Genomic DNA, 17,823 nt, shown 5'->3' with positions numbered 1-17,823 from the left:
GTAAGTTGTTAAGCACTAATTTAGTAAAATCATTGAAATCATAGCTTCTACTTTTGTCCTATTCTCTAATAACACTTGCTCACTCCTCCAAAATAAAATAAATATAGGAAATAAAAGGTAATATTTAATAAAATAAATAAATGGAAATTTAAGATATGATAACAATATATTGATAGAATGTAATTAATTATAATAGATTTCCATTTTCTTTTTATAGATTATAATTAATTTCCAATTTTCTTTATAGAATAATTAACATTTTCTTCAACAAAAACTTTGACTCAAATTAATGGTGATTTACCACCCGATGTGGTGGCTTCATGGTACTTTATCATCTGCCTGCTTGATCAGGGTTCGATCCTCCATAAGCGCATTCTGTTATATATGACGTCTAAATATTGACTCTACTGTCAAAGAGCTTTGCCACTTTTGTGAGCTTCCTCAAGCCAGGCTTCTGCTATTATGAGTCAAGGTTCACGAGTGCAGGAAGCGGGCAGGGTCTCCCACCAGTGTTCGGGGGTTGGTGCGCCCTATGAGGTGTATTAAATCGGGACGTCAACACTTGATCGGTTGTTCGAGACGACAGGAGCAACAACTAACACACCCAGTAATCCCTTTTTATTTTTCAAAAAAAAAAAATGATGATTAAGTCCTATTGAAAATATATAATCCCTCCGTCGCATTTTGTTTGCTTGTTATTCATTTTTTGGATATTCCAAAATGTTTGCAAGGTTTCTAAATTTAGACATATAAATAATTATGTTTCCTATGATAACTTTTATGATCTTTTATTAAATGAAAGACTTTTATTAACATCTTCAGTGAGTTAAGGGTAAAAAAGAGCAAAACAACTTTTGTTGACTCAATTATTAATATGCGTGTTTTGTCAAACCATGTAAATAAAATGGGATGGAGGGAGTATATTTTTTAGTTTTGTTATTTTTCATTAGATTAATTCATAATTGAATTCAAATTATTTATTATTAAGTTAAAGTTATTAAATATTTTTTTGGTTTTAAAAATATTTAATTAATTGAGTTAAAATAATTATTATGTTTTTAATATCAGGATTCTTAATTGAGTCCAAATATTCGTAGTCGAGTTAAAATATTTGTTATTTTTATTTATAAAATTAATAGCATATATTTATCCCTCTTTCTTAATTATATTTTATTATTATAATAATAATTTAACAAGAGTAATTTGTATATCCAATTATTCCCTTGATTTCCATGCGCATGCACGAGCATTAAAATTTTAAAACATGGGTTCACTTTGATTGTTCTTTTAAGGCTTTTGCTTCATAGGCCCATAAATTCTAACGAGCCCAATAAACTCTACCATACCGAAGCCCGTTCGTTGGGCCCATAACCCACTCTAAAAATGATAATAATAATAATTGAAAAAACAGCTGTTTTATGACAAAGTCCAATGGTGATTTACTGATTTGCAAGAGCAAAGAGGAGAGGCAGAGGAGCAACTTCAACTCTACAGATAGAGAATGAGAGTAACTTTTCCAACTTATTCTTTACCCATTTCAGATCTAACCTTTGTCTGATCCAAATCCAAAGAAAACCAAACTTTATTTGTCATCTTCAAGAGGTCGCAAAATGGATGCATTAAGGAAACAAGCGAGCAAGCTAAGAGAACAAGTAGCCAAGCAACAGCAAGTAAATTATATTTCTTACCCTTTTCTTTTCATTCTTTAATTTTCTGATTTGAATTGTGTTTGGTTACCGAGAAAATGTAAGAAAAGGGAGAGAGGAAATTAGCCGAAAGTTTTAGTTCTTGCTGGCTCGAATTCAAGTAAAATGTGTCAGTTAATATGCTAGTTTATTTGAAAGATGGACTAAAAATTAAAAAGAGAGATTAGTGGATTGTGATTTGATACGCTTTGGGTCAATTATGATAGCTTTACATGGAATCAAAACGCAAGAGTGAGATGATCTTTCTACTACTGCCAAATGCTAATGTCTTTTTTATTTGGTCTACCATATGCAATGTTAATCTAGCAAACTTTTTATATTTGTCCAGATTTTTTCTTGAATTGGGAGTTTATCCTTGAACTCTTCCATAAGCTTTTCTTAGATTTGGGGGGCTTGATTTGTTCTTTTTTTTTTTTAATCACTGAAGCGATCTGTATATTTTGTCTCATTAATACTGCATAAGTATGCTTAATAGTTCTCTTTTACCTTAATGATTATTGCAAAGAATTTCCTTTTTTCAGTCTTTATAGAAATGGTTCTTCCTCATTCTTCCATTACCAAGTTGCCACTTTTATCCCTTTTTAAATTCTCCGTTGCTAACAATTTTATGGTTCTTCAAGGGCAAAGTTTATGCATATCGAACTTGAAGATTGTTATGATGGCTTGGATGTTTTGATTAAATATAGCACAAGTTTTGTCCAAACTTAATGTAAAATATTGGTGATTGACTTGTTTTTACCTCTATATCCTTAAGTGCTTCCATGCACAAAGTGACTTTGAATGGTATTGGGATATAGCCTATCAAACCATCAAAATGCTTAATTTTACCCTTGCATTTAAGGAACATATTTAAGTTAATTACCAGGTTTCTCTCTCCAACCCCAACTTCTCTCTCTTATTTATTATGAGCCTAAGATCTATAATTTTATTTCAACCTCCTTTGACTTCCTCGTGGTTCTGAATTCTCGCCCACCTCCATGTGCTTATATGTGTGGTATATCCATGTAATCGTATCTGTATATGCAGAAATATACAGGAATATTTATGTTTGTGCTATATTCTCAACTGAATCCCAATTCTGAGTTGCTTAGGTTCAGCATGCATTATGTAAATCCACAAGTCATGACAGAACACCACACGTTCATCATTTCAAAGTTCAATATATTATGTTGTAATATTTAGTTTTGAAAGTGTTCTATGAATTAGTAAACATCAGGTAGTGCAACTTTTATCTTCTTGTTGTGTACTCTAGAAAATCCACATATATTTTTCTGTAAAGTATTGTCTTTATTGATTTTAATAATTTGGATTTCAGGCTGTCATAAAACAGTTCAGTGGGACTGGTTATGAAAGCTCAGATGTAATGGTAATTGATGAGGTTGAGATGCAAAGACATCAACAGCTGGAGAAACTGTACAGGTCAACTCGTGCAGGGAAGGTGAGGTGGTTTTTCCCTCTTGAGATTAAGGACCGATATTTTTTGTTAAAATGAAGCTGTTTTATTGATACTGAAATTAATGCTTGGTTACGAATACTTAGCGTTTGATAATTTTTTGTGAAAGGATGGAAATGTGGGTAAGAGGATGCTTTGAGATTTGTTGAATGTGATGTTTGTTAACAGAATTTATGAATACAACAAGGAGGAAATTCAACACCTCAACAATCTTGAATAGTTTCTGAAAGTAGGAATAGATTCTGGCATAGTTATTTATAATTCAGGTAAGAAAAGATTAGTCTAAGCCTCAACTATTGTATTTCCTTCATGACAAATTACCAAGTTTTTATAACATTTGATTTTCCAGTCGCTTATAGATCCTTATGTTAGAGCCAATTTCTGAAACCGGTGACTCCTATAACCTCTTCATGGTCCTTTCAATATGAATATCTTCCAAGCAAAGGTTTCTATGACATTTCCATGAAACTTACTCTCAAGAAATGTTAGGATCAAAATAAGTTCTCAGTCCTCTTTATGATAGCCAAAATACTCATCAATGCAGGCTACTAACAGTGAAGGTATTATCATTAAGATGGGAGCTGCATTACATTGATATTGTTGATTGTATTAGTTTCAAGAAAAATCTTAAGGAAAGAGTTGGTTTTAATTTTGTTAGAATGATACTTTATTGTGCAGGAGTAGAACTTTATTTGTGCTGTTGTCCTTAGTTCACTAACTCCATTTTTCTTCTTTTTTGGCTCTCTAGGATATGAATATGCTGTATTACTTCCTTTTCTTGCAAATTTCTTATATTTGTTGCTTTCTAAAATGTGTATGCTATTCTTTATTTCAGGATTTTCAGAAAGATATTGTCAAAGCTGCGGAAACATTTACAGCCATTGGTTACAAACATATTGAAGCAGGTGAATATCAGTTTATAGGCTGACCTGAATTCATTATCACAAGGGGATGTAAATTTGGATAGAATTAATTTGATGTGGGCTTCATGCTTATTCATTTTCCTGATTAGACATTATTTCTTGTACTACATTCATATTTCTTCCAATAATACATAAACTGTTGATAGGAACCAAATTGTCGGAGGATTGCTGCAGATATGGAACTGAGAATGTCAATGATAACATACTCGCTAAAGCAGCAGCCATCTATGGTGATGCTCGTAAACATGTAGAGAAAGAGCAAGAAGAATTGAATCAAACATTGTTATCACAGGTTGACTTTTTTACATTGTAAATAAATGGAATGGCGTTTGTGTCCTTTAGGTGACAACTTCTTAATCACTTTTAATCATTGTGTTTCAGGGGACATATTTACTTCACTTGACCTAACTAAGCCCAAGTCTCAGTCTTAAACTAATCTGGATTACCTAGATCATAACTTTGAAACTCATTTGATCTTTAATGTTACCTTTGATCAAACTAGCTTTTTTTTTTTTTTTATTAAAACTTATTTATACCTGCAGAAACTACCTGTCATAACATTTATTTGTAAATTTAAGTAGAAGGTGAACCATGTATTTTTCTAATTGTTTTCTCCAGGTTTTAGATCCTTTACGAGCAATGATCACTGGTGCTCCTCTGGAAGATGCCCGACATCTTGCTCAACGTTATAGTCGGATGAGACAGGAAGCAGAGACACAGGTAATTGGAAAACTGGGCATCCCATGTATTAATAATTTGCTGTATCAAATCATTACCTTACACTATGATTTTCACTGTTGTAGATCAAGTATTTTGCCTAAATAAACTCTTAACTTTTATGGACTATTAAAAGCAAACAGGCAGCAGAGGTTTCTAGAAGACGAGCAAGAATCAGGGAAACTCCAATTCCTGAAAACACTGCAAAGTTGCATGCAGCAGAAGCAAGAATGCAAGAACTAAAAGCAAATATGGCTGTTCTTGGGAAAGAAGCTGCAGCTGCTTTGGCTGCTGTTGAAGCGCAGCAGCAGAGATTGACTTTTCAAAGACTTGTTGCCATGGTCTGTGTGCGCCTAATTTTCTTGATGTGATTTTCTAGTTCAAAGCTTTTAACTATTTTTGGATTTTGATATTAGTTTAAGCTTACATTTTTTGAAGGTTGAAGGAGAAAAGAATTACCATCTGAGAATTGCTGCTATTCTGAGTGAGATTGAAACTGAGGTTAGTTAAAATGGTTTGTGGAGAAAAATTTTTCCTTATGACCTACATATAAGCTTATGATATGCTGTGGAATTTGTGTCAGATGGTCTCAGAAAAACAACGGAAAGAGTCTTCTCTGCCAGTAGTTCCATCCCCTCTAATTCCATCTGAGAATGGCTCAGAGAAAAACATGTACTTCCTGGCCGAAGTAAGTTTTAAATACTTAATCTTCAACTTTGAAGTGTGGATTGGAAAGTCTCTTTGAAGGAAATAAGTCCTAGGATAGTTTTAATTTCAATTTTACATATACCTTACATTAAGTTGTAAAATGATGCACTGATCGAATTCAAGTGGCCTGGTGTTTACCTTTCGGGATTTTCGCTGAAATCTTGGATTCATGAACTATTCACGGAATATAAAAATCCCTATGAATAGTTTACAGCAGTGCTGGTGCTATTATTTCTGACCATTTCATCGCACTTGACTACTCTCCATGTTTTATCAAGTGTAATTATACAAATGATTACATGATAGGTTGAACCTTTCTTTGATTTCATCTTTTCCAATAGGCGAATAAATGGTTTTTGTACTTGGGACATAATATTGCTAATTATGACCTTTGAAGTCTTATTTTCTGCATGCTCTTATAATAAGTGAGATTCTATTTTTCCCTTAACTCCTTCCTAAAGACCTGTACAATTGAATGTGGAGACTGCAACCTTTTATGGCATACTTGGAAAACCTAACATTTATTACCCGTGCTCATGGTCAAAACAAGAAAATCAGGTAGTTTTACCAACAAAAAGTTATATTCATTCAAAGAACAAATCAAGCCAAGTCCTACTTTTATGGATCGAAAAGTACCTAGTTCACTGTGAATCTTGAATATTTTGCATACTTTGTCTCTGTAAGTCCTAATATTTCTTATATACAAAGAGTTTTCATTGTTAAGAGAGAAATTATGCAGCTTCTCTGACAACATGAATCATATATGTCTTGGTTTACCTGTTGCAGGCAACACATACTTTCTTTGCTGAAACAGAGAAGGAGCTGAGCTTGGCAGTGGGTGACTATGTTGTTGTGCGAAAGGTATTTTGTTTTTATTGAGATGTATTAGAATTAAATATACACGTCATTCTCTTAACAAATAGGTAGATCTAGGTTATGCATTTGGAACTTGCTATCTGCTTTTGTGATTAGGGCAGAAGAAAGGTGCAATTAGATACTACTATATGATTTTCCAAGAGTCTAGCCTTCCATCCAGTGATTGTTTGGCTTACAGCTCAACTTGAAATATCCGTAACATGCTTCTGTTAAAGGCAGGGACTTTAGCATAGACCTAGCATCTGGAACCAATGGACATAAAGAGAATCAGGAAACCATAACCATGGGATCCATCAAAGTTTCTTGAAAATTTTTGGAGTAACTGCGTAGGATATGAATTATGTGAAACTTCCAACACTCTAATTTTCCTATTTTTGTTTGTTTTACTTTTCAGTCCTTATCTTTAATAGTCTTTTTTCTCCCCGTCCTTTGTCCCTGTTGCATTATCTTGATTTTGGAAAGTCATTTCTTTCCTTTATTTCATACTCCATGCTACAAAATGAAAATTTCTCAAGGATTTAGGAGAAATGACTGGCAATTTTGTCCAAGATCAAGACTTGCATGTTTGCAATTTTTTTTATCATTTTGTCATGCAATAATTCATCTAGTCACCTTAAAATTATATAGCTAAAGATTCCCTTTGTACGTAATCGAGGCCTTATACCCCATTGCAACTTGAAATAGGACTACTTACAAATGCAAATTGAAATTTTATAGTTTTACAGATGTTATTGTTGCTTGCTGTAGTGTGTTTCTGAGACTTGATGTGTAATTGCAGGTGAGCCCCACTGGATGGTCTGAAGGAGAATGTAAAGGAAAGGCAGGGTGGTTCCCTTCAGCATATGTGGAAAAGCGCCAGAGGATTCCCACTAACAATGTGTCTGCTCAAGTTTATTAGTCTTACTCGGTCAGTGTCTTGTCAAGTTTGTCCATCCAAATTTGAACAGTAGACTACAAACTCTGAAATTTGAATTGAAACATCAAATTGACAAAAAGACAAGTATGCTTCTTGTTATCATTTCCTTAATCCCTCGTGTAGGTGTATATTCGATCATCGAATCTTGAAAGAAAGTTATATATGCAGAACTAAATATTTCTTTATTAGAAATAGAAGGCTTGTGTATCATCAAATTAAAACTCTTGCTTAAAATAAAAGAAAAGTTATCTCAATTTCGGTAATATTGATGATAATTCTTCTTAAGAATCATTGTTCTGGTACAAGTTTTTGTTATCTTTAATCAAGCTTTTTAACGTGGAAGCACACAATAGTGATATTAAATTAAATGGCATGAGCTCTTCAACAGAAAATAGTAATACCTGAGGCATTCTGTCGTTTAATTTAGCAGCATCGGCAAGTTCAATTGCTGTTCTAATTTCCTGATCAGTTGCGTTTTCTTCGCCATATGCTATATTCTCCTTATGCTTGTTGCAAACAAGATAGGTTCCTGACTAACTAGCCCAATCTTCGGTCTTATCCAACTGAGCTTCAACTTCTTTAAACTAATGTCATCTATAAGCAGTTCGCCTAGAATCAGGATCATAGAATCTCTTGAAAAGGCTAACAAAAGTTGACTTCCCATTGCCGCTTTGACCAACTAAAGCTATAGTTTTGCCGCTTGGAATTTTCACTGAAAATCCAGAGAATGTCCGAGCATCAGACCCGGCAGGATATCTGAAATGAACATCTTTTAGTTCAAAATCCTGCCAGGCTTGATGTTCAGATCTTCTCTGGATTTTCAGTGAAAATTCCAAATGACAACTGTATCTTTAGTTGGTCAAAACGGGAGTGGGAAGTCAACTGTTGTTAGTCTTGTCGAGCGATTCTATGATCCTGATTCTGGTGAAGTGCTTATAGATGGCATTAATTTAAAGAAGATGAAGCTCAGCTGAATTGCGATGATAGTTTTACAAACTTCCCAACCTGTTGAAAGAAATTATATAATTGATAAGAAAGAACACTTAATGAAGCCTATTGTAGAAATTATTATGTCTGGAGATGATAATGGCACTAATATTCATTAATAGCCAAGGTTAAGATTAATCCAATCCCATTGTTGATAAACTAAAGAAAGAAATTAAGATAATAAACTGTCAAGAAAATCAAGATTTGCACCTTTAAAACTTGATCCACAACGTTTGATTGGTTGGCTGTGCCAAAGGAATTGATATGTACTATCTGATTGGAACTTTCTGCAAGCCTGTCTGCAAAAGAGAAAAGCTTCAAGATTGGAACTTTCTGGTGGTGGGTTAAAGGCTCCTTCGTCTCCATCTTGATTTTCTGATGATTTTTCTTCGTTACTTTTCATGGCTTCAAAAGAATCCACTATTGGTTTATTGGATTTTGGAAAAACACAAAATCCAATAGGCAAGTTAATGCAAAACTATGAACTTAAGGCAGTAGCATAGAAGTGAGAGAGATGGAGAAAGAAGAGAACGAGAGAGAGAGCGAAATGGTGTAGCTCTTCTTGTATATGTATATAAAACTAGCTGGATGTTTAGTAGCCGTTAGGTGTTTAGCAGTTGTATTTATTTGAGAATGTGTATATATATAAAACTAGCTGGGTAGTTGTATTTATTTGAGAATTTACATTTATAAATTATAAATTAGGGCGGTTAAGATCATGCATAGAAATTGAGTTAAACTTTATTTTGAAATTATTTTATTATATAAAAATAAAAATAGAATTAAACTTTATTTTGAAATTATTTTATTATATAAAAATAAAAATAGAATTAAGTAAACAAGAAGTAGTATTATAAATATCTTCAAGGTTAAATTGTAAATATAAATTAACACTATAGTTATTCTAGTTTAATAATAACGTATACTTTAATATTATATAAATAAAAAATTAAATGATAAAAAAGAAATTAATTAAAAAGAACGAGTATAATCGATGTGGAACTCACATTATAAAAAAAAAAAGTAACTAATAAAAATAGTGTTACTTAATCAAAATGCTAAAAGCTATATTAAAACCTATCGCCGAACATAGCATTATGAAAGATAGATTATCGATCCTAAAATTAAAAATTTTGTAAGAAATTAAAATTTAATAAAATGCACTAATTATAGTTCATTACATAATATAATATACTTTGTCTATTATGGTTTTGTGAGTTTGGCTCCAGTAAATTTAAAAAGCAAAGATATCAAAAATAGCTCTGTTTTGGAAGATATAATATAATGTAGAACTCAATTATTTGTTTGACCTCAGATTAAATTAAGTTGCAAGAGAAATTGTATATGATTGGTAACTTAGCTTAAAGGGGAATATTATTTTGGGACATTGTATTTTTTTTTTTAATTTTTTAATCTCTTCTACCATGTGGTGTTTAAATTTTTATTTGTCCATATCCAGTCCTTTAACTTTTAATTCAATAAAGATTAAGCCCTAAAATAACAAATCATTCAATTTTCTTTATTTTAATTTCAGATACATTTGATTAAAGGAGAAGGAATCTCATCCACTCCGTCCCAAACAATGATGGTTCAGATATCTTATTTTAATACTCATAACGGCAATGTTATACTATGATTTCATTACATTATTACTCCCAAAAATAATGTGAAGAAATGGTTGTTAGCTTGAAGATAGCTTGAAGATATATATATCTTGTTTGTTGATTAGTTTGTAGTTTGTTAATTTTTGTTAGGTTTGTGTTGTTGATTAGTAGCATTTAAATATTTCTTTTATTGGAAATAGAAGGCTTGTTGATTAGTATCATCCAATTAAAACTCTTGTTTAAACTAAAAGATAAGTTCATCTCAATTTCGATAATTCTTCTTAAGAATCTTTGTTCTGGTATAAGTTTTTGTATATCTTTAAGCAAGCTTTTTAGTTGCAAAATACTTGCTATCTACTGTAATAGGTAACTTCGAAGCACACGATTCATCAATGACTCTTAACGTTGATGTTCTGTTCTGTAACAGCAAAACGAGAAACTTTATCATCCTGTCATTCATGACCGCAAGAGAAACTTTTCCCTCGCATCTGCCATTTGTTTTAGCTTTTCTCACTGGAAAGCTTTCCATACAATTGTGTAGTGCTCATATTGCATATGGAAACAGAAGCTCCAGGAAGGAAAATAATGATGCCTATTTTTTCTTTACCCTTTTTATGCCTATATCATCTTTTCCATGCCTTCATGCTAAAATGGAAAATCTATGATTGAAATAAAATTCCAGAAACATATATATTATTTTCCTTTCACATAACTCAAAACTCTCTAAGCATGAGTTGTCCTTTCCCCTTACGATGCACTCATGTGAAGTGACACCAAGGAAGCATAAGCTCCATTTGTGATCTTCATGAGTGTGTCATGTCTTCCTTTCTCAGCAACTACTCCATTCTTGACTACAGCAATTATATCAGCACCTTTAATAGTTGCAAGGCGGTGAGCAACAACCACGGTGGTTCTATTCACCATTACTTTATCTAATGCATCTTGTACAACCCTTTCTGACTCTGCGTCTAGTGCACTTGTTGCCTCGTCAAGCAAAAGAATTTTTGGATTCTTTATTATTGCCCTTGCGATGGCTATTCTTTGCTTTTGCCCACCGGATAGTTGGATCCCTCGTTCTCCGACAGAAGTATCATAGCCATGTGGCAATGAGCTAATGAAGCTATGTGCGTTAGCAGCTTCTGTTGCTGCAATTATTTCTTCCTCACTAACATCTCCTTGCTTGCCATAAGCAATATTTGCACGGATTGATTCGTTGAAGAGTATTGGTTCTTGTCCTACTAATCCCATTTGTTGTCTTAGCCAACCTAGTTTAAGTTTCTTGATTTCTACATTGTCTAAATGTACAGTGCCAGAATCAGGATCATAAAATCTTTCTATAAGACTAACTACTGTTGACTTCCCGCTGCCACTTTCTCCGACCAAAGCAACTGTCTGCAGATATAGAGATGTGAAGCTGAGGAAATTACTTGAATAAAGACTAGATGATAGTTAAACTGTTAAGTCAAATTTTTTTTCAGGCACTAAATATCCCAGACAAGTACCTTTCCTGAGGGGATAATAAGGGACAAGTCGCGGAAAATTTGAACGTCAGGTCTCGTTGGGTATTTGAAACTGACATGTTTAAGCTCAATTTCACCATTTACATGTGTAAGTGTGCTGCCTTCGTCGCTACTCGAGTCAATTTTTGACTTTCTGTCGAGAATGGCAAATATTGATGCTGTTGAATCCTGGGCTTTGCTTTTATCTGGAGCCAAGCCACTGGATTGGGAAACCCCAATTGCTGCGATTGTCAATGCAAAGAAAACCTGACAAAAGTTTGAAGTTAGAATTGGATTAATATTATCTGTGACAATGCATTGCGAAAATAGAAAGAGTTGCCAGTTCATATCTTACCTTGAAAACTTCTGAAAAAGTTGCTTTTCCATGTTGGACAAGAACAGATCCTATGTAAAAACAAAATGCGTTTGTGCAATAGAGAACAAAGAATGAGAATCCAAAACCAGCACCACTAACAATTCCAAGCCTAATGCCTTGTTTTACAGGACCACTACATTTGTTGTGGTACAAATCCATCACCTTCTTCTCTGCACAAAATGATGCAACAGTTCTAATGCTCCCTACTGCATCATTTGCCACTTGACTTGCTTCTTCATACATCAGCTGCAAAAATTTAAACTATCAGAGCTAAATAAACACAAATTTGCTTCAGAAAATACAAAATTTACAGAGCAAAGTTAACCTTGGCATCTGCACTGAACCCCTTCGTAAATCTTGCCTGAATAAAACCTTGGAATAGTAACAACGGTGATATTGCAACTATTATCAATGCTAGAATCCAATTGGCTGTGAATGCTATAAGCAATGCTGCTGTCACAGTCGCTATGTTTTGCACAATTAAGGCCAATGTATCACCAACAAGACTCCTAACTGTTGAGGCATCTGTAGACAATCTTGCTCCAACAGCACCACTGGAAAATGATAAGGCATTCACAGTTAGAGTAGCAACCATTGTTTTCTTTATTCTTTTTCTTTCTTCTCGAAAAGATTGTGTCATAAATAATTTGGAGCTTTTTAACATACCTAGAATTTGCAGGATCATCAAACCAGCTGATTTCTTGGTGCACAACCTTTTCAAATGTCATGGAACGAATTCGCTCAATCAATTTACTCCCTGCAATTCCAAATAAGTAGTTCTGTGCTGGTAGAGCAATAAAAGTAACAAAACCAATGCCCACATATACCAAAGCCCAGAACTTAGAATCTTTTCGCAGCTTGTTGGGAGGCTCATAGAACACTTTAATGGCTGTTGATATTAACAGGCCAAATATTGGGAAAACTACACCATGAACAACTGCAGCTAAAGTTCCGAGCAAAAGAATTGGCAATTCTGGCTTGTTTAGATATGCAAGTCGTCTCATTGGAACTTGTTCAGCCTTCTTCTTTCCTTTACTGTCCTCTTCACAGTCTTCTATCTCAAGGATATTAACATCACCAGGGACACCTAAGCCTACACTACTAATTGTGAAAGAATGCCTGCTTCCTGATGAAACTCTACTTATTGATCTCTGCATAGAGTGTCTCTGGCTTCCTGACCTATCAATTATCGGACTGGTTTCTGAAGCATCTGAATCTGAGTGTTGGGACTGTTCAGATTCTTTAGCTCCTTCTTGAAGGCGAATTAGCTGGGAGTATGCTCCTTCTGGATTCTGTATCAATTCCTCATGATTTCCTACAATAGAAATAGTCCAATGTTACTTGAAAGTTCTATGGATTTGATGAATAAAAAGCAATGAGTTTAAAGATTACCTTGCTCCACAATTTTGCCCAAATGCACCACAGCAATAATGTCAGCATTTCTGATGGTTGTTAAACGATGTGCAACAACCACAGTTGTCCTATTGCACATAATATTGTCTAGTGCATTTTGGACAATGCGTTCAGACTCTGCGTCTAATGCACTTGTTGCTTCATCAAGAAGGAGAATTTTAGGATTTTTTAATATGGCCCTTGCAATAGCAATTCTTTGCTTTTGACCTCCTGATAACTGGGTTCCATGGTCACCTACCATTGTATCAAGCCCCTGGAAATGCAAATGCAAGCATCCTAGTTACTCACTCCAAGTGTCAGAAAGGAAAATTGTTTAGGAGAATCAAGCATTCTTAAGTTAAAAAGAAATATAGAGGTCAATGTTGCTGTAGACTACTTGATCAAGATCAAGAGCACAGATGAGGAAAATATTGTTAATTGTTAGAAGCACATATTAAATTAAATGGCATGAGCTCTTCAACAGAAAATAGTGATACCTGAGGCATTCTGTCGATGAATTTAGCAGCATTGGCAAGTTCAACTGCAGTTCTAATTTCCGGATCAGTTGCATTTTCTTTGCCATATGCTATATTCTCCTTTATGCTTGTTGCAAACAAGATAGGTTCCTGACTAACTAGCCCAATCTTCTGTCTTATCCAACTGAGCTTCAACTTCTTTAAATTAATGCCGTCTATAAGCACTTCACCGGAATCAGGATCATAGAATCTCTCAACAAGGCTAATAACAGTTGATTTCCCACTGCCGCTTTGACCAACTAAAGCTATAGTTTTCCCACTTGGAATTTTCACTGAAAATCCAGAGAAGATCTGAACATCAGGCCTGGCAGGATATCTGAAATGAACATCTTTCAGTTCAATATCTCCTTTAAAGTCTTCCAATTCCATCCCACTGGTGTCATACGGATCTATTTTCGGTACTCGTTTGATGGTCTCTAACATTTTATATGCTGCAGCTTGCCCTGCTGCAAATGCATTCAAGGAGGGAGAAGTCTGACCCAATGACCTATTCCATTAAAGTAAACAAATAAATAAAATGACAATCTAGATATATTTCTGCTAAATCGATTGCGATGCAAGCACTTACATTCCACCTGTCATGATTGATGTAATAATAGTAATGACTTGTCCACCGTTATAACCATGGCTTATAATCAATCTGGATCCATACCATATGGCAAGTGCGTAAGTGGAAAAGATAACAAGCATCATTGCTCCAATTCCTAACCCTGATGCCAGCCCTTGATGAACAGCAGATTCATATGCTATTTTCAACTTTTCATTATACTTCCGAATTGCATGCTTTTCCCCTGTGAAGGATGCTACCTTGAAAAAAAAAAAGCCAAAAAAACAAATTGATAAATTAATATGAAAGGAAGTTCATAAATGGATACAATGTATGCCTTTCATTTCTAAGCCTCACCGTTCTAATAGCTCCAACTGTTTCTTCTACTACATTTCCTGCATTTGCATAAGCAATTTGCCCACGGCTCGACATCTTTGTCATGATCAGTGCCATGAATCCTCCAACTATTGCAAGAAGAGGAATACAACATGCTAGAGCTAGTGCAAGACGCCATCCTCGTGCAAAAGCAATGATAAAGCCTCCGAAAAATGTTGATAATAGTTGTATAAACTTCCCAACCTGTTGAAGTGAAGTTAAAATTCAAAGCCAGCAAATTATATATTTGATAAGAAAGTGCATTATAATAAAGCCTATTGTAGAAATTATTATGTCTGAACATGATAATGGTACTAATATATAAAACAACATTACCTTTTCACCTAAGGCATCTTGAATGAGAACCGTGTCACCTGACATTCTTCCAATCACTTCACCGGTTGTTGTTTCAGTATCAAAAAAGCCAATGTCCTGTCTTAATATTGTTTTCAAGTACAGACTTCGAATGCGAGCAGATTGTCTTTCTCCGGTCACCATCCAACATGAAACCTCTGCAACCATTATTCACTCGTCAGTCATGTGACATTGGAATTAAAATAGATATTAAATTTAAATGCATGCATAAAATACAAACATTCATATTGGCAACCAAAAGAGTGGCCCTATTAGCGTTTCAGATGATTATAGTTCACTTCAAGCATATTTACACATCTTAATTAAGCAAAATACTGTTGTAATTTGAAAAACCAAAGTTTTGAATACATTTGCAAGTTAAGGTATGTTCCGCAACATTAGTTAACTGTTATAAAAGCTATATAGCTTGCTAATAAACTGTTTCCGAACAGGGTGTTAAGCTTCAAATGCAACTATCAAGTAAATGCAATCATGCTGGAAAGAAAAGAGAAGTCTGCCTTACGTAATAATGATGCGGCGCCTGCACCAACAGCCAAGTAGACCAGCTTTATTGCCATCTGAAGATTATACAAGTTAAATCATATTAATCATATTTATTTTCCAACAAGGAAATATCTATTTTGGTCTTATATTAATTACTATTTAATTAATACAAGTTTCAGGTTAATTAGAATAAAAAAATTCTATGAAATCAATGTAATTAAAGTGCTAATTAAGTAATAAGTTGTTCTCAATTAACCAGTTATTATTATTGGCCTTTTAATGGAAAAAGCCAACAAATAAAGGATTTACATTTTCTTTATAAGGCAATCCCAAACAAATCACAGTCAAACTTGACAATTGAAAATAAAAGCTATTGACTTGACATTTTCTTAAAAAAACTCTATGGGTATCTTTGAAACAAAGAAATAATTAACTCCATTTCCTAACTTACAAGTATACAAACAATACACCAAACGTTTCTTGAACTAAATTATAAAATAAAAATATAACCTACAAAATAAAAGTGAAAAAGAAAAAAGAAAACAAATAGAAACTGACATACAAGTGCAATATTCATTAACAAACAAGGTTAAGATTAATCCAATCCCATTGTTGATAAATTAAAGAAAGAAAATAAGATAAGAAACTGTCAAGAAAATCAAGATTTGCACCTTCGACACTTGATCCACAACATTGGATTGGTTGGCTGTGCCAAAGGAATTGATAAGCTGGCCAAATATGAGACTCATCAGAGGCTGAGCAAGCCCATTGCCAATGGCACAGACACTGCCAATAATCATCAAAGCCACATCGAGCCTGTCTGCGAAAGAGAAAAGCTTCAAGATTGGAACTTTCTGATTCTCTGGTGGGGGGTTAAAGGCTCTTTTTTCTCCATCTTGATTTTCTGATGATTTTTCTTGGTTACCTTTCATGGCTTCAAAAGAATCCACTAATTATTGGTTTATTGGATTTTGAAAAAACAAAAAATCCAATAATCAAGTTAATGCAAAACTATGAACTTAAGACAGATTAAAGTAGCAGAGAAGTGAGAGAGACGGGGAAAGAAGAGAACGAGAGATAGAGGCGAAATGGTATAGCTCCTGCTGTTTATATATAAAATGCATACATGCGTCAGTTACGAGTTACAGAAAGAATGACATTGATTATGCCATTATGGGTCTTTCGTTGTTAATTTTTTTTTTTTTTTTTTTTTTTTGGGTAATAAATCTTTTTCTGTCAACTGTGAGCATTTGAATAGCTGAATTAACTATTTTTGGGTTTTGGTTGTAAAGTTGACAACTGCTACTCTGCTACGGACAGGCTAGGACTTTATCAGGAGAATGTTACTGAATTTTTCTTTTTATTCTAGAAGAACATTATTAAAATTACACACACCTATAAAAAAAATATATTTTTAATTTCTATCACGTTTTTATTTGTCTTTTTTTTTCTTAATACTTATTTTTTTTAACTCTGATTATTAGAAATAAAACGAGGCCACATGCCCCTATCTAATTATATTATTTGAAATCTATTTATTTATATCTATATATCTATATGAAAGCTACGACAAAAGCGATAAAAAGGAAATTGAAGGCTTTTTTTTTGTTTTTCAGTATCCTATTTTTCTCTTTTCTTAACAAAATTATTTAGTTTTTTTTCTTTTTTTTTATATATTGATCGGATACTTTCTAAATTTAAAAAGTAATAATAAAAAATTTTGAAATGTTATATTCATATTAGAATTCCATTTGAAATCGAATTTAACAAATTCAAATTTAATCTACTTACTTTTAAACTTTAATCATATTTTTAAAGTGTTATTAGAATTCTATTTGAAAATCGAATTTAACGACTATTTATATATTAATATATATATATTATTTTGAAACCTTTATTTTTTTTTCTCCAATTAGTCATTTAAAGAAATATGAAAAGACTATATATATATATATATATTACATTAAAATGAACTTTCTTTAAAAAAAAACAAAATTTAATTCCAACTTAGCAAATTAAGCTTCCAACAATTTACCATATAAAACAATAGGCTTAAGCTTTTATATTTCTACATATAAATGGCAATTTTTTTAAAGCAATAATATAATAAAAGTTTCATAAAACACAATTAGTTTTTAATATTTGAAGCAATCACATCATTTGAATTTATTAGAATTTCAAACTAGCTTCCTAAAATTGAATTTGTATTCTCACCGTCTAACATTTTGTTGGTAATTTATTGAACCTGATACCGATAAAAAATTAGTAGAATGTATATAAATATTTATTTATTTCGAAGTATTGATAAAAAAATTTATGTTTTGTAATTTCATAATTCAAATTTTAAACA

General features: G+C 33.1%; 2 protein-coding genes across 2 annotated transcripts; one reads left to right on the top strand and one right to left on the bottom strand.

The window, feature by feature from the left end:
* Positions 1 to 1,424: 1,424 nt before the first annotated feature.
* On the top strand, positions 1,425 to 7,410 carry LOC149492352 (SH3 domain-containing protein). The gene is made up of 10 exons (XM_089716617.1): positions 1,425 to 1,670; positions 3,022 to 3,144; positions 3,995 to 4,064; positions 4,229 to 4,374; positions 4,701 to 4,802; positions 4,943 to 5,140; positions 5,238 to 5,300; positions 5,383 to 5,487; positions 6,294 to 6,368; positions 7,162 to 7,410. The coding sequence occupies exons 1-10, from the start codon at positions 1,611 to 1,613 to the stop codon at positions 7,279 to 7,281; spliced, it is 1,062 nt and encodes a 353-aa protein (XP_089572743.1). The 5' UTR covers positions 1,425 to 1,610; the 3' UTR covers positions 7,282 to 7,410.
* Positions 7,411 to 10,533: 3,123 nt separating this feature from the next.
* On the bottom strand, positions 10,534 to 16,688 carry ABCB9 (P-glycoprotein 9). Its single transcript, XM_012237056.4, has 12 exons — positions 16,145 to 16,688; positions 15,493 to 15,547; positions 14,952 to 15,127; positions 14,598 to 14,819; positions 14,262 to 14,500; positions 13,655 to 14,180; positions 13,158 to 13,431; positions 12,432 to 13,080; positions 12,091 to 12,319; positions 11,745 to 12,011; positions 11,393 to 11,656; positions 10,534 to 11,282 (listed from the first exon to the last, which is right to left on the bottom strand). Exons 1-12 carry the CDS (start codon positions 16,403 to 16,405, stop codon positions 10,638 to 10,640), a joined length of 3,807 nt encoding a protein of 1,268 aa, XP_012092446.1. The 5' UTR covers positions 16,406 to 16,688; the 3' UTR covers positions 10,534 to 10,637.
* Positions 16,689 to 17,823: the final 1,135 nt, after the last annotated feature.

Source organism: Jatropha curcas, chromosome 11, assembly GCF_041381405.1.
Source record: "Jatropha curcas cultivar XTBG-Jc1 chromosome 11, XTBG_Jcur_1.0, whole genome shotgun sequence".
Classification (NCBI taxonomy): Eukaryota; Viridiplantae; Streptophyta; class Magnoliopsida; order Malpighiales; family Euphorbiaceae; genus Jatropha; species Jatropha curcas.
This window is presented reverse-complemented; position numbering and strand designations above follow the sequence as displayed.

Coding starts and splice junctions, on each gene's coding strand:
- ABCB9 (XM_012237056.4), bottom strand. CDS start 16,405: ATGAAAGGTAACCAAGAAAAATCATCAGAAAATCAAGATGGAGAAAAA. Junction 13,081..13,157: donor GGGCAAAATTGTGGAGCAAG/GTAATCTTTAAA, acceptor TTTCTATTGTAG/GAAATCATGAGGAATTGATA. Junction 11,283..11,392: donor TTATTATCCCCTCAGGAAAG/GTACTTGTCTGG, acceptor CTATATCTGCAG/ACAGTTGCTTTGGTCGGAGA.
- LOC149492352 (XM_089716617.1), top strand. CDS start 1,611: ATGGATGCATTAAGGAAACAAGCGAGCAAGCTAAGAGAACAAGTAGCC. Junction 5,301..5,382: donor TGAGTGAGATTGAAACTGAG/GTTAGTTAAAAT, acceptor AATTTGTGTCAG/ATGGTCTCAGAAAAACAACG. Junction 5,488..6,293: donor ACATGTACTTCCTGGCCGAA/GTAAGTTTTAAA, acceptor TACCTGTTGCAG/GCAACACATACTTTCTTTGC.